The sequence below is a fragment of the Chiloscyllium punctatum genome, chromosome 36 (assembly GCF_047496795.1).
Source record: "Chiloscyllium punctatum isolate Juve2018m chromosome 36, sChiPun1.3, whole genome shotgun sequence".
NCBI classification, from domain to species: Eukaryota; Metazoa; Chordata; class Chondrichthyes; order Orectolobiformes; family Hemiscylliidae; genus Chiloscyllium; species Chiloscyllium punctatum.
In genome coordinates, this window is record NC_092774.1 from 41,415,529 (window position 1) to 41,439,957 (window position 24,429).

General features: G+C 50.5%; 3 protein-coding genes across 3 annotated transcripts in view; 2 read left to right on the forward strand and 1 right to left on the reverse strand.

Annotated features, from left to right (window-relative positions):
* LOC140460065 (uncharacterized) overlaps positions 1-7,706 on the forward strand; it is a 43,018-nt gene extending 35,312 nt beyond the window's left edge. Inside the window, 3 exon segments of the mRNA XM_072554470.1 lie at positions 6,310-6,389; positions 6,657-6,946; positions 6,948-7,706. Of these exon segments, the coding sequence (XP_072410571.1) occupies positions 6,310-6,389; positions 6,657-6,946; positions 6,948-7,706 (1,129 nt within the window).
* Positions 1-24,429, forward strand: part of LOC140460964 (uncharacterized) — a 384,505-nt gene that overhangs the window by 196,211 nt on the left and 163,865 nt on the right. The window lies entirely within an intron of this gene.
* LOC140460064 (uncharacterized) overlaps positions 1-24,429 on the reverse strand; it is a 507,032-nt gene that overhangs the window by 171,943 nt on the left and 310,660 nt on the right. The gene's annotated exons all lie outside the window — the stretch shown is intronic.

Below are 24,429 nucleotides of genomic sequence, written 5' to 3' on the forward strand. Positions count from 1 at the left end.
GGCGGGGGTGTGGTGATACTTGGAGGGAGGCGTGGGACCAGTTGCCAGTAAGTGGAACACTTCAGGTGTGTCAAGGAGGAGGGGGGTTGGGTGGAGGGTAAATCAGGGCAGGGAGAGGTCACAGCGTCTAGCAAATGCAGGTGGGGAGGTTCCTCGTTGGAGGAAGGAGGACGAGTCCCAGTCTCCCTTTCAGCCCCGCCCACTATTTCCTCCCTTACCGTTATCCGATCCCATCATCATCGGGATCCTGCCGACTACGCCAGGTTCTGTCGAGGACGTGACTCAGTCTGAGGCTTTGAGAGTCTTGCTTCAAGAAGCTTTACGCTTTTGTGAATTCAGCGAGGCTGCGGCAGGCTTTAGTCCCAGAGCAGTCCCTCTCCAGCTGGGCAGTCAGCCGGTATTTCCAAAGATACAAACGCCTTTGGATTGTTTTATTCAATTTGGATTGTTTTATTACATTTCCGCACTCGAGTAATGTTGAATACCATTTATCAAGCTAAAGAAAGGCACAGTGGAGCCACTCCCTTTGTCCCCGATGTTGCTCACTCTCTCGGCGGAGCAGGTAACGGCTGTGTGGTGGTGTTTATTTTAAGTCGCGGTCTAGTCCAGTTATTGTTTTTTTTTAACGGCTAAAATTTAAAGTTTTTTCTTTAAGCGCCTAGTGGACCCGGAAGCTGGTGTCGCGCTAGCTTACCTGGGAAGGTTTTTTTTCTCTATAAAAGCGCGCAGGCGAGGAACCCGAAGCACTACAGGGGGAGAGCCTCCCACCCGCCCTCCTCCTCTAACCTAATAATACGACCCGTTGTGATAAGCAGGTAAGTGCTGCATTTTGCTTGTTTGTTTCTTTAGATCTAGTTTTTAAAGTTTCTCTTTTAGAGGGATGGCAGCGAAGGCAGTGCAATGTTCCTCCTGCAACATGTATGAGGTGAGGGAAGGCATTGGCGTCCCTCCTGATTACACTTGCAAGAAGTGCACCCATCTCCAGCTCCTCCAAGACCGTGTTAGGGAACTGGAGCTGGAGTTGGATGAACTTCGGATCATTCGGGAGGCAGAGGGGGTCATAGATCGGAGCTTTAGGGAAGTAGTTACTCCGAAAGTTATAGAGAGATGGGTGACAGTGAGGGGGAGTGGGAGGAAGCAGCCAGTGCAGGGACCCCCTGCGGTCATTCCCCTCAAGAACAAGTATACCGTTTTGGATACTTGTGGGGGGGATGACTTACCAGGGGTAAGCAACGAGGTTCAGGCCTCTGGCACGGAGCCTGCCCCCGTTGCTCAGAAGGGAAGGGTGGAGAAAGGTAGAGCGATAGTTATTGGGGACTCAATAGTGAGGGGCACAGATAGGCGGTTTTGTGGGGGCGACAGAGACTCACGATTGGTATGTTGCCTCCCAGGTGCAAGGGTACGTGATGTCTCTGCTCGTGTTTTCCGGGTCCTCAAGGGGGAGGGGGAGCAGCTCCAGATCGTGGTCCACGTTGGCACCAACGACAGAGGTAGGAAGAGGGGTGAGGATGTTAGGCAGGCTTTCAGGGAGCTAGGTTGGAAGCTCAGAGTTAGAACGAACAGAGTTGTTGTCTCTGGTTTGTTACCCGTGCCACGTGATAGAGAGTCGAGGAATAGGGAGAGAGAAGAGTTAAATGCGTGGCTACAGGGATGGTGCAGGAGGGAGGGATTCCGGTTTCTGGATAACTGGGGTTCTTTCTGGGGAAGGTGGGACCTCTATAAACAGGATGATCTACACCTGAACCTGAGGGGCACCAGTATCCTTGGGGGGAGGTTTGCTAGTGCTCTTTGGGAGGGTTTAAACTAACTCTGCAGGAGCATGGGAACCTGGACTGTAGCTTTAGGGTACAGGACCTTGAGTGTAGGGAGGTTAGGAACATGGCATCGATCTCGAAGGAGGGTGCCTGTAAACAGGAAGGTGGCTTGAAGTGTGTATACTTCAATGCCAGAAGTATAAGAAATAAGGTAGGTGAGCTTGCAGCATGGGTTGGTACCTGGGACTTCGATGTTGTGGCCGTTACAGAGACGTGGGTAGAACAGGGACAGGAATGGCTGTTGCAGGTTCCAGGGTTTAAATGTTTTAGTAGGGTCAGAGGTGGGGGTAAAAGAGGGGGAGGTGTGGCATTGCTTGTCAAGGATAGTATTACAGCAGTAGAAAGGGTGATGGAGGAAGACTTGCCATCTGAGGTAGTGTGGGCGGAGGTTAGAAATAGGAAAGGTGAGGTCACCCTGTTAGGAGTTTTCTACAGGCCTCCTAATAGACCGAGAGAAGTAGAGGAAAGTATTGCGAGGATGATTCAGGAGAAGAGTGAAAGTAGCAGGGTGGTTGTTATGGGGGACTTTAACTTCCCAGATATTGACTGGGAAAGCTATAGCTCGAGTTCGTTAGATGGGTCGGTGTTTGTCCAATGTGTGCAGGAGGGTTTCCTGACACAATATGTAAACAGGCCAACAAGAGGTGAGGCTATACTGGATTTGGTTCTGGGTAACGAACCAGGCCAGGTGTTAGACTTGGAGGTAGGTGAGCACTTTGGGGACAGTGACCACAACTCGGTGACTTTTACTCTAGTGATGGAGAGGGATAAGTGTGCACTGCAGGGCAACAGTTATAGCTGGGGGCAGGGAAATTATGATGCGGTGAGGCATGACTTAGGATGCGTGGATTGGAAAAATAGGCTTCAAGGGAAGGACAGAAATGATATGTGGAGATTGTTCAAGGAACAGCTAATGGGTGTCCTTGATAAGTATGTACCTGTCAGGCAGGGAGTAAAGGGTCTTGTGAGGGAGCCATGGTTTAACAAGGAATTGGAATCCCTTGTGAAAGGGAAGAGGGCGGCCTATGTAAAGATGAGGCGTGAAGGTTCAGTTGGGGCGATTGAGAGTTATAAGGTAGCCAGGAAGGATCTCAAGAGAGAGCTAAGAGCAGCGAGAAGGGGACATGAAAAGTCCTTAGTTGGTAGGATTAGGGAAAACCCAAAGGCTTTCTATAGGTACATCAGGAATAAAAGGATGACTAGGGTAGGTATCGGTCCAGTCAAGGATAGTAGTGGGAAGTTGTGTGTGGAGGCGGAGGAGATTGGTGAGACACTAAATCAATACTTTTCATCAGTATTCACTCAGGAACAGGACGTTGTTGCCGATGTGAATATTGAGTCACAAGTGATTAGAATGGATGGCCTTGAGGTCTTGGGAATACTGGAAAGGATGAAAATAGATAAGTCCCCTGGGCCTGATGGCATTTATCCTAGGATCCTCTGGGAAGCTAGGGAGGAGATAGCGGAGCCATTGGCCTTGATTTTTATGTCATTGTTGTCTACGGGAATAGTGCCAGAAGACTGGAGGATAGCGAATGTGGTCCCCTTGTTCAAGAAGGGGAGCAGGGATAGTCTGAGTAACTATAGGCCAGTGAGTCTCACTTCTGTTGTGGGCAAAGTCTTAGAGAGAATTGTAAGGGATAGGATTTATGAACATCTGGATAGGGATAATGTGATCAAGGATAGTCAGCATGGTTTTGTGAAGGGCAGGTCGTGCCTCACAAACCTTATTGAGTTCTTCGAGAAGGTGACTAAGGAGGTGGACGAGGGTAAAGCGGTAGATGTGGTGTATATGGATTTTAGCAAGGCGTTCGATAAGGTACCCAATGGAAGGCTAATGCAAAAACTACGGAGGTATAGCATTGAGGGTGCATTAGAGGTTTGGATTAGGAATTGGCTGGCTGGAAGGAGACAGAGGGTAGTAGTTGATGGTATAGGTTCATCTTGGAGTGCAGTTACTAGCGGTGATCCACAAGGATCTGTTTTGGGACCATTGCTGTTTGTCATTTTTATAAATGACCTGGAGGAGGGGCTTGAAGGCTGGTGAGCAAGTTTGTGGATGACACGAAAGTCGGTGGAGTTGTGGACAGCGAAGAAGGATGTGGCAGGTTACAGCGGGATATAGATAAGTTGCAGAGCTGGGCAGTAAGGTGGCAAATGGAATTCAATGTAGCTAAGTGTGAAGTCACTCACTTTGGTAGGAGTAACAAGAAGATGGATTACTGGGCTAATGGTAGACTACTTGGTAGTGTGGGTGAGCAGAGGGATCTTGGTGTCCATGTACACAGATCTTTGAAAGTTGCCACCCAGGTAAATAGTGCTGTGAAGAAGGCATATAGTGTACTGGGCTTTATTGGTAGAGGAATTGAGTTCCGGAGTCCTGAGGTCATGTTGCAGTTGTATAAGACTCTGGTGCGGCCACATCTGGAATATTGTGTGCAGTTTTGGTCGCCATACTATAGGAAGGATGTGGAGGCACTGGAACGGGTGCAGAGGAAGTTTACCAGGATGTTGCCTGGTATGGTAGGAAGATCCTATGAGGAAAGGCTGAGGCACTTGGGGTTATTTTCATTGGAGAAAAGAAGGTTTAGGGGTGACTTGATCGAGGTGTACAAGATGATTAGGGGTTTAGATAGGGTTGACAGTGAGAACCTTTTTCCGCTAATGAAGTCAGCTGTTACTAGGGGACACAGCTTTAAGTTAAGGGGGGGTAGGTATAGGACAGATGTTAGGGGTAGATTTTTTACTCAGTGGGTTGTGAGTTCATGGAATGCCCTGCCAGTAGCAGTGGTGGACTCTCCCTCTTTTCTGGGTATTTAAGCAGGCATTGGACAAGCATATGGAGGTTATTGGGCTAGTGTAGGTTAGGTAGGCTTCGGTCGGCGCAACATCGAGGGCCGAAGGGCCTGTACTGCGCTGTATTTTTCTATGTTCTATGTTCTATGTTGCTCACATCCTGAGGGACTGACGAACTTTCGGCACACTCCCTATGTTTCATTGAATGATAATTCCGCTACCTTAGGCTTTATCTCCAGCAGGATTGTTCTCCCAGAGCTGAGAGCCAGGTCACCTTTTGCCTCGGCCAAGTATCCCATCATGCCGCAGTACGCCAAGTTCTTAGGACTTCCACAGGGGAGCAGACTCTGGAAGGGCCAGTCTGAAAGATATTGCCATCCTTTGATGATACTGTCTGAAACCTTTGTGTCTGGCTGAAAGGATGGTCTCTTTTCGGAGGATCGCAATTAATGGGGTCGTTTCCCCACCAGTTAATAGGATGGTCTAGTGATATCAGTTATCCATTGGGATTATACAACTCTCATGCAGCTGGTGGAATTTTTTTTTTGTCTGGAACTCATCTGACCGATGCCAAGAATACCAAATCTGAAAGAGACCAATAAGCGATATGGCGCCCGAAACCTGCAATAGCCTCTCGATTCGGTGTTGGATCCATTTTCAGTTGTGCTCAATCCTTCCTCTGGATGATACCGTCACCCAATCAGTCCCACAGCTGGTATTTGTGTTGAGTTTTGGGACATGTTTTCTTCAGACTCATCAAATAACACAAGCAAGAAAGATTGTGGGCTCATGTGTCATGAAATACTTGAAATCCATAGACAGGCTGCTTTTGTTAATCTACAGGCTACCCAGAGTGAAGCAACGTAGGTTACAGGGAAGGGTGCTCTCGTTTATGATTGAGGTGAGACGTTATTATCTCAGTGGGTTGTTCGTCTGATCTGAGTCTTCATCTGCACATCCCAGTGCCCTATGGGAAACTTAGCGTGGCCAATCCACCGTAACCTACACATCCTTGGGCACTATGGGTAATTTCACACGGCCAATCCACCCTAACCTGCACTTCCCTGGGCACTATGGGTAATTTAGCGTGGCCAATCCACCCTAACCTGCACATCCCTGCGCACTATGGGTAATTTAGTGTGGCCAATCCACCCTAACCTGCACATCCCTGCGCACTATGGGTAATTTAGTGTGGCCAATCCACCCTAACCTGCACATCCCTGCGCACTATGGGTAATTTAGTGTGGCCAATCCACCCTAACCTGCGCACCTTTGGACAAGCATGTGGAGGACATCCAAGGCTATCCAAATCCTGCTTCAAATTCTTCTGCTCGACAGAGAGTGTGGATCTGTCAGTCAGCTGCAGTTAGACCCTTTGAGAGGATGCTGAGCGTGTACATTATGGACAGCCAATTATGGATAGGGGGAGAGGGGGTGTGTCAGTTGAGATTGTTGGGACAGGAGAATAGAAACTAGAATTATGCATCCTGGCTGTCCATCCTGGTGATCATGGTTTTAAATATATGAATATATTTATGTTTGAAAATGAATAGGAAGGGTTTAGAGGGATATGGGCCAAGGGTTGGCAAATGGGACTAGATTAGGTTTGGATATCTGGGCAGCATGGACTAATTGGACCAAAGGGTCTGTTTTCCGTGCCTGTACATCTCTGTAACGCGTTAAATACATTATTTCTAAGAAAAGGTGTGACTTCACACCTCGATCAGATGCCTGTGGAGCGAATCGATGTGTTTGCCATTCACTATGGGTTTTGCGATGGTACAGATGATCTGTGGGCTGTGGGATGTCTGAACAGTGGTCTGAAATACGGACTGATCGCAGGAGGAGGGAGGAAGATATTGAGGGGGGTTTGTCGAATCCCTCTGGCTGTCGCAACAGCCCAGGCATCCAGGCTGTCGGAGCTGGGGGGGAGGGGGGGGGGGGGGGGGTGGGGGGGTGGGGTGGGGAAATATATCCTTTGCCGTCAAAGTGGGTCTGTTTCCGTGCTGGACATCTCTCTCTCTGACCCTCCGTCTGCTTTTGCAGGGAAACTGGGAGGGCTGGCGGACAGGAATCCGAGAGCCCGTCCGGTTCTCCGGGGCGAATTTCCTGAAGGGGTGATGCGGCCCCCTTCCGTCGGTTCCGAGGGGCTGGACTGGCAGATGCCGTGCGCGGGGAGAGCTGGGAGGCCGCCCGTTCGATCGGCAGCGAAAGAGGCTTTCGGCCGGACCGTCAGCTCCGCCCCCCCCCACCTCATGGAGAAACCCTGGAAGTGCAGGGACTGCGGGAAGGGCTACTGCACTCCGGCGCTGGAGAGGCACCGGCGAGCCCACACGGGGGGAGCGGCCGTTCTCCTGCCCCGAGTGCGGGAAGGGGTTCGCGCACGGTTCTGCCGCGCGGCGGCACCAGCGGGTCCATATGGGGGAGCGGCCGTTCTCCTGCCCCGAGTGCGGCAAGCGGTTCACCCAGGCCTGTAGCCTGAGGACCCACCAGCAGCTGCACGCCGGGGAGAGGCCGTTCCCCTGCTCCGAGTGCGGCCGGGCCTTCCCCCACTCCTCGGCCCTGCTGCAGCACCAGCGGCTCCACACCGGGGAGAGGCCCTTGGGCTGCCCCGAGTGCGGCCGGGCCTTCCCCCACTCCTCGGCCCTGCTGAGGCACCAGCGGGAGCACACCGGGGAGCGGCCCTACCTGTGCCCCGAGTGCGGCCGGGCCTTCAGCCAGTCGGCCGGCCTCCAGTCCCACCGGCGGCTCCACACGGGCGAGAGGCCCTTCGGCTGCCCAGAGTGCGGCCGGGGCTTCGCCCACTCCTCCGGCCTCCTGACCCACCGGCGGGTCCACACCGGGGAGCGGCCGTACCCCTGCCCCGCGTGCGGCCGGGCCTTCGCCCAGGCCTGCAGCCTGCGGAGGCACCGGCGGCTCCACACCGGCGAGAGGCCGTACCCCTGCCCCGAGTGCGGGAAGGCCTTCGCCCACTCCTCCGGCCTGCTGACCCACCAGCGGTCCCACACCGGGGAGCGGCCGTACCCCTGCCCCGCGTGCGGGAGGGCCTTCAAGCGGGCCTCCCACCTGCAGAGGCACCAGCAGGTCCACAAGTGACGCCCGGGAATCGGGTTCCCGCCGACGTCGCCCCCCCCCCCCCCCCCCCCCCCCCAGGCCCGAAAATCCAGAAGGGCTACTTGCCGCCTCTGCTTCCAGTGGGTGGGCACTCTCCCAATCCAGAACTGCGCCTTGTCTCCTCCCCTCTCCCCTTTAGGATATCTGGTTGGCATGAACGAGTTGGACCGAAGGGTCTGTTTCTGTGTTGTGCATCTCTATAAAGAGTTAAATACGTTAGTTCTAAGAAAATATGACCTCATACCTCGATCAGATGCCTATGGAGTTAATCGATGTGTTTGCAATTCTGGGTTTTAAGGTGTCTAGATGGTCATGGGAAATCTTAGAGGAGTTCCGAAGAATCGGGTTTGTGGACTGAAAGGCAGGCTTGTTGCAGGAGGAGACAGGTTACCATTAAAAGATATTGAAAGGGTTTGTAGAATTCATCTGGCTATCAGAGTAGTCAAGGGATCCAGGCTCTCGGAAGCTGGAAAAGAAAAATTCCTAAAGGAGGGAACAAGTCAGTTGAATTCAGGGCCGCCAAGTTAGGAAAGGCGTGACACACACCACTGGGACTGAGTATCCGTCAAGGATAATGCTGGGGGGAGAAAGTCTGAATTGTTCGTTTTGCTTTTGTGTCGAGAGATTTCAAATTTGCTATCCACATGACTTTTCTAAAGAAAAAAAGTATTTGTCGTTCTTTTGGGAAACAAGATAGTGGCGTTTGTGTGGATGTCTTCAGTGGATAATCTCCACTGTGACCAACTGCAAAAACAAAACTCATCATCCACAAATTGGATTTTCCATCTGAGATCCAATTTGTCCAGTATTGTGGTATCAACTGGGATCATTAGGTAGGTGGGGGGGAGAGTCTCTTGACAGTGTTATGGATTAGGCCAGATCCTCCCAGCCTCAAAATATGTTAAGAATGTAGCCCAGATCTCACCTTATTATAAAGGCAGATATGAAGTGGATGTTCCAGGTCTGATGCAGTTAGTCAAAACACTCTGCTTTAAGCAAAACAATACTACGGTTGATGACACACGAATAAATGAGAATGGAATTTAGAAAAATCTCAACTATGGGAAAACTCAACTGACCCAATACAGTAACTTAACTAAGGAGCTGTTCCAATCCAGTAACATCCCATCAACACACCCCCTTGGCAAAAAGGGAAATGCCAACCCAGGTTCTTATGGGCAGGAGAGATTTCAGAGAGAAAAGTCAGTCAAGAATCATCTGCAGAAGCTTGGAACCTTCATTTGGACAGCAGGAGCTTCTCACTGTTACAGCTAAACCAAAACTAGAGAGAACCTGAACTGGGAGAACTGGCCACTCCCCTTACCACTGTCAAACCAGACATGTCGGCGCCTCTGCCTTTACGACCTCTCTTGGAGGGGGAAAAAAGGACTGAACAGCACAGTACTGGCCCTTCAGCCCTCGATGAAAAACTGACCTTTTATCCTACTCTAAGATCAGACTAACCTACATGCCCTTCACTTCACTATCTTCCACGTGCCTTTCCAAGAGTCACTTAAATGTCCCGAATGTCTCTGACTCTACTCCCACCGCTGGCAGTGCATTCCACACACCCACCACTCTCTGACAGCTCCCCTAAATCTTTCACCAATCACCTTAAAACTATGCCCACTTGTGACAGACATTGTCACCCGGGGGAAAAAGTCTCTGGCTATCCATTCTATCTATGCCTCTTAACATCATGTACACTTCTGTCAAGTCGCCTCTCATCCTCCTTCACTCCAATGAGAAAAGCCCTAGCTCCCTCAACCATTCTTCATCAGACATGCCCTCCAATCCAGGCAACATCCTGGTAAATCTCCTCTGCACCCTCTCTAAAGCATCTCCATCCTTCCTTATAACGAGACGACCAGAATGGAAGAGAATATTCCAAGTGTGGTCTAACCAGGGCTCTATAGAGCTGTAGCACAACCTCACGGCTCTTAAACTCAATCCCCCTGCGAATGAAATCCAACGCACCGTTCTTAACAACCCAATCAACCTGGGTGGCAACTTTGAGGGATCTATCGACACGGACCCCAAAATCCCCCTGTTCCTCCACACTGCCAAGAATCCTGCCTTTAACCCTGTATTCTGCATTCAAATTTGACCTTCCAGAGTGAATCATTTCACACTTTTCCAGGTTGACCTTCTTAAAGTGACAGCATCATCTCAACAGGAAAGGAGTGTGTGGAATTAAGGTGGATGTGTGACTTGTTTAAGGAACTGCGTGGGGGAAGGTCTGTATAGAGTCATAGAGATGTACAGCATAGTCCAACCCATCCATGCCGATCAGATATCTCAACCCAATCTAGTACCACCTGCCAGCACCCGGCCCATATCCTTCCAAACCCTTCCTATTCATATACCCATCCAAATGCCTTTTGAATGTTGCATTGTACAGCCTCCATCACTTCCCCTGGCAGCTTATTCCATACACATACCACCCTCTGCATGAAAAAGTTGCCCCTTAGGTCTCTTATATCATTCCCCTCTCACCCTAAACCTATGCCCTCTAGTTCTGGACTCCCTGACCCCAGGGAAAACACTTTGCCTATTTACCCTATCCATGCCTCTCATAATTTTGTAAACCTCTATAAGGTCACCCCTCAGCCTCCAATGCTCCAGGGAAAACAACCCCAGCCTGTTCAGCCTTTCCCTATAGCTCAAATCCTCCAACCCTGGCAACATGCTTGTAAATCTTTTCTGAACCCTTTCAAGTTTCACAATATCCTTCCAATAGGAAGGAGACCAGAATTGCACGCAATATTCCAACAGTGGCCTAACCAATGTCCTGTACAGCCGCAACATGACGTCCCAACTCCTGTACTCAATACTCTGACCAATAAAGGAAAGCATACCAAACGCCTTCTTCACTATCCTATCTACCTGCGACTCCACTTTCAAGGAGCTATGACCCTGCACTCCAAGGTCTCTTTGTTCAGCAACACTCCCTAGGACCTTACCATTAAGTGTGTAAGTCCTGCTAAGATTTGCTTTCCCAAAATGCAGCACCTCGCATTTATCTGAATTAAACTCCATCTGCCACTTCTCGGCCCATCTGGTCCAGATCCTGTTGTAATCTGAGCTAACCCTCTTCGCTGTCCACTACACCTCCAATTTTGGTGTCATCTGCAAACCTGCTAACTGTACCTCTTATGCTCACATCCAAATCATTTATGTAAATGACAAAAAGTAGAGGGCCCAGCATCGATCCTTGTGGCACTCCACTGGTCACAGGCCTCCAGTCTGAAAAACAACCCTCCACCACCACCCTCTGTCTTCTACCTTTTGAGCCAGTTCTGATCCAAATGGCTAGTTCTCCCTGTATTCCATGAGATTTAACCTTGCTGATCATGTAAAACAAGAGTGTTGTTATAGTGTCGCACAGCACAGTCCATGCAGACCACGGTCCCAAATTGAACTTGTCCCAACTGCCTGCTGCTGGCCCAGATCCCTCTAAACCTTTCCTGTTCATGTCCTTATCCACATGTCTTTTACACATTGTAAGTGCACCTGTATCCACCCCTTCCTCTAGATTTGATTTGATTGTTCTGAAGGTGGAGAGGTGTACTGTACCTTAAAGAGAGTTGAAATGTTAGCAAGGACAGACAAAGCACAGAACAAGATAACAATGTAACACTTGCGAAACAAATTGCAGTAGCTGGGTTACCATGAAACAAAACACAAATTCCAATTCGGCCGATTGGTTTTAAATTATGCCCCAAGATACCAAAATCCAATCAACTTTGAATTTAGTATTTTGACAATAGTAAAACCAATGAAACGGTCTGATATTTTGGGGTATAAAACCGGACAGTTTGAACAGTTAGGAGGAGAACTGCCCAAAGACCAACAAATGCAGACTGCAAGCTGAAGAGCTGTCTGAAAGGTACCTGCCTGTGGGGAGTTTGTGCAACAGAACATCAAGGCCAACCTGGAGACAATCTACAGAGGAAAATCTACAAAGGAGAAGCAGCAAAACTGACTGGTTTTGAAATATCATTTTTTTTAATCTTAAATTTTTTTATCGGCTAGGTGGGAGGTAAACGATAGATTTAAGAGGAAAGAGTTGTAAATGGTTGTTGGTTTAATATTCTGATTTGGACTTAAAGAATAAAGTTGTTCACTTTTACTTTAAATAGTGGCTTCTGGGATAGCTCTTTGCCTCGAATTTGAACAGATCACAGCATGTGGTGAAACTTTTCTGCGTTGCTGGTTTAAATCAGCAGAGGGGGTTTACCCCTTGTCGTAACGTGATTTATTGTCACATGTACCGGAGTACAGTGAAAGGCTTTGTTTAGATGAGATTCCCTACAGTGTGGAAACAGGTCCCTTCGGCCCAACAAGTCCACACTGACCCTCCAAAGAGTAACCCACCCAGTCCCATTTCCCCCGACTAATGCACCTAACACCATGGGCAACTTAGCATGGCCAATCCACCCTGACCTGCACATCTTTGGACTGGGGGAGGAAACCGGAGCAAACCCACACAGACACGGGGAGAATGTGCAAACTCTGCACAGACAGTCACCCGAGGCTGGAATCGAACCTGGGACCCTGGTGCTGTGAGGCAGCAGTGCTACCCACTGTGCCATATTCTGAGCCATGGCTTCCCTCCCAGTTAAGCATGTTGCTCACCCCAGCAGAATGCTAGTTAGCTGTGAGAAGCTGTCTCGCAGCCTCCCGCACATCGCTTAGTTCCTCTCTCCCGAGGAGGTAATGCTGCAGTGTTTTCCCACTGCGATGTATTGCTCCAACATCTAGCTTAGTTGCTCAAGCGTGCTCACTTGCTTCTGTTCGTTTACCATGTGTTGCCAATCTGTGTTGTTCCTTTTATTAAGGACATCTAGAACACAGAAAAGTACAGCACAGAACAGGCCTTTCAGCCCACAATGTTGTGCCGAAGTTTAATCCTAATGTAAAATATAGGAACTTAACCGACCCACCCCTCAATTCATTGCTATCCATGTGCATGTCTAGCAGTCACTTAAATGTCCCCAATGACTCTGCTTCCACCACCACCGCTGGCAACACATTCCATGTATTCACAACTCTCTGCATAAAGAACCTGCCTCTGCAGTCTCCTTTATACCTTCCTCCTAATATCTTCAAACTGTGACCCTTTGCACCAGTCAATCCTGCCCTGGGGAAATGTCTCTGGCTATTGACTCTATCTATTCCTCTCATTATTTTGTACACCTGGATCAGGTCTCCTCTCTTCCTCCTTCTCTCCAGAGAGAAAAGTCCAAGCCTATTCAACCTTTCTTAAGGCAAGCCCTCCAGTCCAGGCAGCATCCTGGTGAACCTTCTTTGCACCCTCTCCAAAGCCTCTGTATCTTTCCTATAATAGGGTGACCAGAACTGGACACAATATTCCAAGTGTGGTCTCACCAGGGACTTGTAGAGCTGCAGCAAAACCTCGCGGCTCTTAAACTCGATCCCCCTGTTAATGAAAGCCAAAACACCCTGTTTTTTTTTAACAATCCTATCCACTTGGCTGGCAACTTTGAGGGATCTATGTACTTGAATTTATTGTCATGTATGGTATAATTGCTATACCAGGTAGTGATACATCCAGACAGAATGTTCTCGATGGCACACCTATAAAGGTTGGTAAGGGTATTCGCCATCGTGCCAAATTTCCTCAGCTGCCTGAGGAAGAGGAGACATTATTCGGCCTTTGTATCCAGTGCATCCACATGAAGAGTCCAAGAAAGCTTGTTGTGGACGACCACTCTCCACTCGTTCCACCTCTGTGCTGTTAGTGTGTATGGGGGCATGAGTAACATCCCGCCGAAAGTCAATAATGAGTTCCTTGGCTTTGCTAGCATTAAGAACTAGGTTGTTCTCAGTGCACCATTTTTCCAGGTTTTCCACCTCCCGTCTGTAGTCTGTTTCGTCGCCATCTGAGATTCGACTGACTACAGTGGTGTCACCAACGGACTTATAAATGGTATTAGAAAACCCAGATTCCTCTGTTCCTCCACACTGCCAAGAATCCTGTCTTTAATCCTATATTCAGCACTCGAGTTCGACCTTCCAAAATGCATCACTTCGCATTTACCCAGGTTGGACACCATCGGCCATTTCTCAGCCCAATGTTTGGGAGAAGATTTGTACCTCGGGTGCTCATTGTTGTGGTTCTGTTCGCCGAGCTGGGAATTTGTGTTGCAGATGACATCCTCAGTGCTTGGGAGCCTCCTGTGAAGCCTTCACTTTGACCACGCTAAATTACCCATAGTGCCCAGGGGCGTATAGGTTAGGGTGGATTGGCCATGCTAAATTACCCATAGTGCCCAGGTTGTGCCGGTTAAGGTGGGTTGGCGGTTCTAAATTACCCATAGTGCCCAGGGGCGTATAGGTTAGGGTGGATTGGCCATGCTAAATTACCCATAGTGCCCAGGGGCGTGTAGGTTAAGGTGGGTTGGCGGTTCTAAATTACCCATAGTGCTTAGGGATCTGCAGGTTAGGATGGATTGGCCATGCTAAATTACCCATAGTGCCCAGGGATGTGCCGGTTAAGGTAGGTTGGCGGTTCTAAATTACCCATAGTGCTTAGGGATCTGCAGGTTAGGATGGATTGGCCATGCTAAAATTACCCATAGTGCCCAGGGATGTGCCGGTTAAGGTGGGTTGGCCATTCTAAATTACCCATAGTGCTTAGGGATCTGCAGGTTAGGATGGATTGGCCATGCTAAATTACCCATAGTGCCCAGGGATGTGCAGGTTAGGGTGGATTGATGTACCTGTATATGTAGGGGAATGTGTCTGGTTGGGTTATTCTTCAGAGGGTCAGTGTGACCTTGTTGGGCCGAAGGGCCTGCTTCCACACTTGTCGGGATTCTGTGATTGAAAAAGGGGGGAGTGAAGAGAGTCTGGAAATGCATTCTGGAGGGCTGGGATTGGACCGCAGGCCCGTCCATCTCTGTGATTTCACAAGCTTGAACTGTGTCAGATGCTGTAGCCGTCAGCCAATTGCAGAGAGACATCCCAGCACCGCTGACCAATCATAATCAAAGCGGGGAATGGGGGCGTGTCCACTCTCAGGTTAAACTGAATCCATTGAGACATCCTGCAGCCACCCATATGCCTGTTCGCTGAGTTATAAATCACAATAAAGGTCACCTGAATCTGCCCTGCATGGGCTCTTGTTGAAAATATGAGGTCTACCACAAGGATGTGGATGGTATCGGTATACAATGGTCGGACATAGGAGCAGAAATGAGGCCATTCAGCCCATTGAGTTTGCTCCGCCATTCAATCATGGCTGATCAGTTTCTCAACCCCATTCCCCCATAACCCTTGATACACAAGAACCCATCTATCTCCGTCTTAAATGTCCTCAGTGACCTGGCCTCCACCGCCTTCTGTGACAATGAATTCCATACTCTGCTGAAAAAGTTTCTCCTTCTCTCTGTTCTAAAAGGCCTTCCCTTTAATCTAAGGCTGATCCTTTGGGTCTGAGTCTCTCCTTTCAATGGAAACATCTTCTCAACATCCACTCTGTCCAGGCCATTCAGTATGCTGTAGGTTTCAATCAAGCTCCCTCCTTATCCTTCTAAACTCCATCGGGTATAGACCCAGAGACCTCAAATCTTCCTCATACGTTAAACTTTCCATTCCCGGGATCATTCTCGTGAACCTCCTCTGGACCCACTCCAGGGCCAGGATTTCCTTCCTGAGGTATGGGGCCCAAAATTGTTCACTCTACTCTAAATGTGGCCTGATAAAGCCTCAGCAGTACACCCCTGCTTTGGTATTCGAGTCCTCTCGAAACAAGATCCAACATTGCATTCGCCTTCCTAACTACCAATCCGACCTGCAAGTTTACCTCGAGAGGATCCTGTCCTAGAACTCCCAAGTCTCTTTGCCCTTCAGACTTCTGAATTCCTCCCCATTGAGAAAGTGGTTCCTGCCTCTATTCTTCTCACCAAAGTGCGTGACCTCACACTCTTCCCACATTGTGTGGAGAGATATGAGCCAAGCGCAGGCAAGTGGGACGGGTTTAAATTGTGAAAGCACGGACAAGTTGGGCTGAAGGGCTTGTTTCCACACCCTTTCATTGCTGTGGGCATGAAGCCCACAGACTACCATGTTATCAGTGCTGTGATTTGTGGTGCCCACCCTCTACCTTTACTAAGCTTCTCACTCGACCTGAATGGAGGCCTGACCAGTTAAGGATGGCCGATTTCCTTCCCGAAAGCGCATCAGTGAACCAGATGGGATTTACCTGACAATCAGCAGTGGTTTCAAGGTCACCATTAGGTTCCTCTTTCCAGGGAGCCACGGGTCTCGAAGCCTAGGCTACCCTGAATGTTACTGGGTCCCTTGATGAAAAGTCTTGAGATTTTACTGCTGCCTCCCCCAGACCATCTGAAAAATCCTTGCATTCGTTCCCCAAGGCTGAATACAGTCAAATGGCCATGATTGCAACTGATCCAATCGATGAAAACCATCCGATCGGAGATTTCGGATTTCTACATGAGCCTGGCAGAGAGCCACACAGCCCAGAAACAATCCATAATCCCAAACTAAACTCGTCCCACCTGCCTGCTCCTGGCCTATATCCCTCCCTGCCTTTCCGATTCATGTACTCACCCAAATGACTTTTGAATGCTGTAACCGGTCCTGCATCCACCACTTGCTCTGGAAGCTCATTCCCCACACGAACCCCTCTATGAGTAAAAAGAGAAAGTTGCCCATCTCATCTTTTTAAAATCTTTCTCCTCTCACCTTCAAAGCAGGCCCCCAGGTCTTGAAATAGCCCCACCCTGGGGAAAAGACGCCTCGCCTTATCCATGCCCCTTCGTAATTTTATAAATCTCGATAAGGTCACCCCTCAACCTTCCTATGGTCCAGCCTCTCTTTATAACTCAATCCCTTCATTCCTGGCAACATCCCGGTCAATCTCTTCTGATCCCTCTCCAGCTTAATATCCTTCCTGGAACAGGGAGACCGGAACTGGGCACAGTCACCCAGAAGAGGCCTCACCAATGTCCTGTACAAACTCAACGTGGCGTCCCAACTCCTACACTCAAAGGTCTGAGCGATGAGGGCAGGTGTGCTAAATGCCTTCTTCAACACGCCACTTATAAAATGATCCAAGCTTCAAAGAATTGTGTACCTGAACCCATCGGTCTCTACACCACTGCCCGAGGGCCTCCTGGTAATTATCTAAGTCTTGCCTTAGATCCAGGGGGGTACTGAGTCAGTTCTCGGGGTCAGCCCTAAAAGATGCTGCTCGTTCTACAAGGCAACAGGACTGAGAGTTATCACCTAACATGCTGTGTACAGAGATCTGGGACAAATGCCGGGAAGATGTCCTTCATGAGGGGATCGACACACATTGGCAATATATCATTCTGAGAGAGAAGCGAATTGACAACAGGAAGTGCCTTTGAGTAATTGAGCGACACCACACGCCAGCGATACATCCCGGAGAGAGAGGATCGAAGCTATGTGCGAGACTGGCTCTTACAGCTGCACACCATATACTATTGATCTGCTGGGTGAGGGGCCTTCCACCAAAATGGTTCCTTAACCAGGAGGGAAGGCCAGCAAATGGCTTCCACATGACGTGATCTTTGAAATAGTGACAAGCGCATATCAGAGTAGAGTGGTGTTGGAAAAGCACAGCAGGTCGGGCAGCATCCAAAGAGCAGGGGGATCGACGTTTCGGACAAAAGCCTGATTCCTGACGGAGGGCTTTTGGCCTGAAACGTCGACTTGTTTCGCTTTTCCGAACTGGAGAGGAGGGAAACTTCTCCCGAAATTGTTTGCTCAGTCAGCGTGTCCTTGTATTAGGTTTAACCATGTATACTTCCATCAATAACTGCACGATAGAGGTGATATTGCAAATATTATAACAACCGGCGGAAATTAACAGCTGTTTAAGCTTCTGTCCGAGGGTCAGCAAGGGATAGGGGTTGCTTGGCTGAGTTTGGGAAGTCATTCGTAACAATCAGGTGTACAACAAGGCTGGCACATTACCAGTAAGGGACATGACGATTGGAATTGCAATGAGATATATAGGAAACAGCCCAAGGCCAGGTGATGGGGGAGGTTTACCGTGAACACAGGCGGGAGAAAGGGAGGACGGCAGCGGCTGGAGATCAGAGTCGAGAGTGTGTGGTGCCGGGAAAGCACAGCAGGTCAGGCAGCATCCGAGGAGCAGGAAAATCGGCGTTTCAGGGAAGAGCCCTTCCTGACCATAAGGAGATTGGGTATTGAAGTCAGCCTTTGGTATGCTTTCCTTTATTGGCCAGAGTATTGAGTACAGGGGTTGGAGGGGGTGTCATGTTGCAGCTGTTGGTTTGGCCACTTTTGGAATATCGCGCGGAATTCTGCTCCCTGCTACAGGGAGGATCTTGTGAAAGGGTTCAGAACAGACGTTGCCAGGGTTGGGGGGTTTGAGCTACAGGGAGAGGTTGAATAGGCTGGGGCTGTTTTCCCTGGAGCGTCGGAGGCTGAGGGGTGACCTTATAAAGATTTATAAACATCATGAGGGGCATGGATAGGGTGAATACCCCTTTTTCCCAGGGGTAGGGGAGTCCAGAACTAGAGGGCATATGTTTAGGGTGAGAGGGGAAAGATATAAAAGAGACGTAAGGGGCAACTTTTTCACACAGAGGGTGGTACGGGTATGGAATGAGCTGCCAGAGGATGTGGTGGAGGCTGGTACAATTGCAACATTTAAGAGGCATTTGGATGGGTATATGAATAGGAAGGGTTTGGAGGGATATGGGCCGGGTGCTGGCAGGTGGGACTAGATTGGGTTGGGATATCTGGTCGGCATGGGCGGGTTGGACCGAAGGGTCTGTTTCCGTGCTGTACGTCTCTATGACTTAATGACATTTGGATAAGTACATGAATAAGAAATCTTTGGGAGGGATATGGGTCAGGAGCAGGCTTGCAGGCCTAGTTTGGGCTTACGATTGGCACGGACTGATTGGACTGAAGGGTCTAATTCCATTCTGTATGACACCGTGACCCTTCTCCTGAAGCTTTGGAAAACATCTCAGTGCACATCGCTCCATTGCAATGAGACCTGACTGGAAGGGGGCTCTGTCTTGATTACCAGTGAGGCTTTCACAGAGTTTCTGCAGTGCAGAAGGAAGCTGTTCTGCCATTCAGGTTCGCAGTGTCCCTCTGAACAGCATCCCACCCAAACTCAGCCCTCTGTCCTACTCCCATCAACCCACACTAACCATGGCGAACTGTGTGAGGACTTGGCGTACTGCTGCATGATGGGATACTTGACCAAGGTAAAAGGTGGCCTGGCCCTCAGCCTCTCACAGCTGGAGTGGAAAACTACTGCTGGAGATAAAGTATGAGGTTGTGGAATGAAAGTTTGATGAAATATGGGGAGCGTATGTAAACCTCGTAAGCCTGTGTCCTTGGGCAACATCGGGGAAAAAGGGACGCGTGCTCTGAGCTTATCTTTATTTTGAATTATATGTGTTCAACAGTCATAGAATCCTCTACTGTGTGGAAACAGGCCCTTTGGCCCAACGAGTGCCCACCAGCCCTCCCACCCAAACCCATTCCCCTACCCTATTACTCTACATTTACCCCTGATTAATGCACCGAACCTACTGATCCCTGAACACACTGGGCAATTTAGCACGGCCCAATCCATCCTAACCTGCACATCCCTGGGCACTATGGGTAATTTAGCACGGCCCAATCCACCCTAACCTGCACATCCCTGGGCACTATGGGTAATTTAGCACGGCCCAATCCACCCTAACCTGCACATCCCTGGGCACTATGGGTAATTTAGCTCGGGTCAATCCACCCTAACCTGCACATCCCTGGGCACTATGGGTAATTTAGCATGGCCAATCCACCCTAACCTTCACATCTCTGGGCACTATGGGTAATTTAGCACGGGTCAATCCACCCTAACCTGCACATCCCTGGGCACTATGGGTAATTTAGCATGGCCAATCCACCCTAACCTTCACATCTCTGGGCACTATGGGTAATTTAGCACGGGTCAATCCACCCTAACCTGCACATCCCTGGGCACTTTGGGTAATTTAGCACGGGTCAATCCACCCTAACCTGCACATCCCTGGGCACTATGGGTAATTTAGCACGGGTCAATCCACCCTAACCTGCACATCCCTGTGCACTATGGGTAATTGAGCATGACCAATCCACCCCCATCGTTCCACTGGTGGATACGGTGCTCCAGGGTAACACGAGATTCCAGGAATGGGATTGGATGGGGGAACCCACAGAGGAGCAGCAGGGTCATGGGAAACCTCTGTTCCGGTCACCGCATGATAGGAAGGATGTCGAAGCATTGGAAAGGGCTCAGAGGAGATTTACTAGGATGTTGCCTGGTATTACGAGGAAAGGCTGAGGGACTTGAGGCTGTTTTCGTTGGAGAGAAGAAGGTTGAGAGGTGACTTAATAGAGACATACAAGATAATCAGAGGGTTAGATAGGGTGGACAGGGAGAGCCTTTTTCCAAGTATGGGGATGGCAAACACGAGGGGGCATAGCTTTAAATTAAGGGGTGATAGATATAGGACAGATGTCAGAGGTAGTTTCTTTACTCAGACAGTTGTAGGAGTGTGGAACGCACTGCATGAAACAGCAGTCGACTCCCCAACTTTAAGGGCATTTAAATGGTCATTGAATAGGCATATGGATGTAAATGGAATAGTGTGGGTTAGATGGGCTTCAGATTGGATCCACAGGGCGGTGCAACATCGAGGGCCGAAGGGCCTGTTCTGAGCTGGGACGTTCTGTGTTCTATCCCCCCCGGGGGAAGAGTGGTTGTAAACCGCAGGCCGTCAGCCCCTCTGTGCCTACCCCCCCAGCGGTTCCACTCACCGACCCCTCCCAGGCGACACAACAGGGGTGCCGCAAGGGCATGTGGGTCCAGGCTGCCTTGGTCCGGCTCCCCTTCCCCTCCGCTTCAAGGCCCAGCGACGGACGCTGACGGTCAGGGGAAACCCGTTGAGGTATGACTCCAATCCAGTGGGACCATTCCATCCGTCAAAGCCCTGGTCGGAATTTCCGATCGGCCCGGAAAGGGTCTCCGCCCTCGGTTGTGGCCACAACTCTCTCTCTCTCCCAACCCGTTGCCGTTCCGGCAGTTGGAGGATTCCGCTGCCAGGGATGGGCCTGGTGGGTGGCCAGTCCCAGTGGAAACCCAGTGCTTGGATCCGTGGTTCGGACCAGGGGGGCCTGTTCTGGGAGCTCCCCGATCACTCTGTGGCGCAGGCCCTGAATCGTCGGGCTCTGACCTTGCCTCTGACCTCTGACCCTGCTGTGTCGTGCTGCTGGCAACGACACTGTAGAGTCATAGAGATGTACAGCACGGAAACAGACCCTTCGGTCCAACCCGTCCATGCCGACCAGATATCCCAACCCAGTCTAGTCCCACCTGCCAGCACCCGGCCCATATCCCTCCAAACCCTTCCTATTCATATACCCATCCAAATGCCTCTTAAATGTTGCAATTGTACCAGCCTCCACCACTTCCTCTGGCAGCTCATTCCATACATGTACCACCCTCTGGGGGAAAATGTTGCCCCTTAGGTCTCTTTTATATCTTTCCCCTCTCACCCTAAACCGATGCCCTCTAGTTCTGGACTCCCCGACCCCAGGGAAAAGGCTTTGCCTGTTTATCCTATTCATGCCCCTCATAATTTTGTAAACCTCTATAAGGTCACCCCTCAGCCTCCGACGCTCCAGGGAAAACAGCCCCAGCCTGTTCAGCCTCTCCCTGTAGCTCAGATCCTCCAACCCTGGCAACATCCTTGTAAATCTTTTCTGAACCCTTTCAAGTTTCACAACATCTTTCCGATAGGAAGGAGACCGGAATTGCACGCAATATTGGCCTAACCAATGTCCTGAACAGCCGCAACGTGACCTCCCAACTCCCTGTACTCAATACACTGACCAATAAAGGAAAGCATCCCAAAATCAACCCTGTTGGGCCTTCCCCTGAGAGCAGAGCAAGAAGGAAACACCGATCCCTGCTTAAGCTTTCTCCATCACCTACCCAACACGTCCCGCTGTCCCAAAAGCACCCCCTGCCTGGCCTTTTTACCCAATTCCTGAATTCGAGCCAAACCCATCAGCCCCTTGTTTCGGTCAGCAAGCTCCACTGCAGCCTCAGTGGGGGAGTTTATTTCAGTGCCCGTGGGCCGGGCTGCGTCTCTCCAGCTCAATCCTGTACGGTCCCTTGGTTGGCGATGGTTCCCACCTCAGGACCCCCATGCCTAGACCCTGGATGGGCCTGAGGAGATTGGGGCCCTAGATCCAACCCTCGCCCTGCGGTGAATCTCTGAGGGAGACCCCGTTGCGGAAACCTTCAGAATGACTGCGTTCCCAGGCTGCGTCTGGCTCCCATCGGCCCACTGGCCGGTGATCTGGCTCCAGTGCAGAGGAGATTCCCCAGGATGTCGCCCGGTCTGGAGGGAAGGTGTTATGAGGCAAGGCTGAGAGACTTGGGTCTGTTCTCATCGGCAAGAAGGCGGCTAAGGGGGGGGGAATTTGATCGAGGCATACAATATGATCAGAGGATTAGAGAGGGTAGACAGCGAGAGACTCCTCGGATGCTGCCTGACCTGCTGTGCTTTTCCAGCACCACTCTAATTCAGAATCTGGTTTCCAGCATCTGCCGTCATTGTTTTTACCCAGACAGTGAGAGTCCTTTTCTTAGGATGATGGCATCAGGGTGTGCGAGGGGGCAGAACGACAAATTGAGGGGTGATAGATGTAAGACAGATGTCAGAAGCGAGTTCTTTACTCAGAGTGCGGTAAGGGCCCTACCTGCTAATGTAGTTAGCTCAGCCACATTAGGGAGATTTAACCAATCCTTAGATAAGCACATGGATAATGATGGGATGGTGTTGGGGGGGACGGGCTGAGAATAGTTCATAGGTCAGCGCAACATCGAGGGCCGAAGGGCCTGGTCTGCGCTGTCTTGTTCTATGTTCTACGTATTAGGCCCCCACTGCTCCTAGTGCCCGACCCCTCTTCCCTGTGAGCACTCCCAGAAGATCAGGGGGGCTCAGTGCTTTCTGTAACTGTCCGTCCCTGGCGTGGTCCTCCCTTGCGTCCGCCCACATAGACGTTCCCCTGATGTGGAAATATGGCCTGTGATCGATGCTCAGCTCTCTCAGTTGGGGTGTGTGTGTTGTGTCCTACTCACAGTCCCTGCAATATTCCCATTTTACCTATTCCCAACCCGGACAGGAACAATGGGTATCGGTGTCTGAAGGATTTGCACCACGCCGCGAATCAGATCGATCCCCCCCCTCCACCCCTTGGCACCGCTCACCCCCCCCCATACCAGAGCCAACTTTGCCTCGCTATCCCCCTCCCCCTCCCCCCCCCCCGCCCCACCTCCCCCTCCCTGGATTCGGCCTGTTAGACTGTCAGAGCCCTCTGCTCAGCATTCCTCTCTCCATCCCCCCCCTGCATCAGGATAACCAGGATCTCTGCAGCTTCACCTGCAGGAGCCGACAATTCGCCCGGATCTGTCTTGCTCAGGGTGTTACGGGATGCCCCGGCAGTGTACGCTGTGTTGGTGCGAAGGGATTGCTCCTCTCTCTCTCTGTATCTCTTTCTCTGTCTCTCTCTCTGTCTGTCTGTCTCTCTCTCAGTCTCTCAGTCTGTGTGTGTGTCTGTCTCTCTCTCTGTCTCTCTCTGAGTCTCTGTGTGTGTCCCTGTCTCTCTCTCTGTCTGTCTCTCTCTCTCTCTCTCAGTCTCTCAGTCTGTGTGTGTGTCTGTCTCTCTCTCTGTCTCTCTCTGAGTCTCTGTGTGTGTCCCTGTCTCTCTCTCTGTCTGTCTCTCTCTCTCTCTCTCAGTCTCTCAGTCTGTGTGTGTGTCTGTCTCTCTCTCTGTCTCTCTCTGAGTCTCTGTGTGTGTCCCTGTCTCTCTCTCTGTCTGTCTCTCTCTCTCTCTCTCAGTCTCTCAGTCTGTGTGTGTGTCTGTCTCTCTCTCTGTCTCTCTCTGAGTCTCTGTGTGTGTCCCTGTCTCTCTCTCTGTCTGTCTCTCTCTCAGTCTCTCAGTCTGTGTGTGTGTCTGTCTCTCTCTCTGTCTCTCTCTGAGTGTCTGTGTGTGTCCCTGTCTCTCTCTCTGTCTGTCTCTCTCTCAGTCTCTCAGTCTGTGTGTGTCCCTGTCTCTCTCTCTGTCTATCTCTCTCTCAGTCTCTCAGTCTGTGTGTGTCCCTGTCTCTCTCTCTGTCTGTCTCTCTCTCAGTCTCTCAGTCTGTGTGTGTCCCTGTCTCTCTCTCTGTCTGTCTCTCTCTCAGTCTCTCAGTCTGTGTGTGTCCCTGTCTCTCTCTCTGTCTATCTCTCTCTCAGTCTCTCAGTCTGTGTGTGTCCCTGTCTCTCTCTCTGTCTGTCTCTCTCTCAGTCTCTCAGTCTGTGTGTGTCCCTGTCTCTCTCTCTGTCTGTCTCTCTCTCAGTCTCTCAGTCTGTGTGTGTCCCTGTCTCTCTCTCTGTCTATCTCTCTCTCAGTCTCTCAGTCTGTGTGTGTCCCTGTCTCTCTCTCTGTCTGTCTCTCTCTCAGTCTCTCAGTCTGTGTGTGTCCCTGTCTCTCTCTCTCTCTGTGCCCTGTGGCAGCACTGCAATCCCATCTCCTGATGACCTCCTGGTGGTGTCCCCCCCCCTCCGACTCTCAGCGGGGACTCTGTGACCTTGTTGATCCACATAGCCCCCACCGCCGCCGTGTC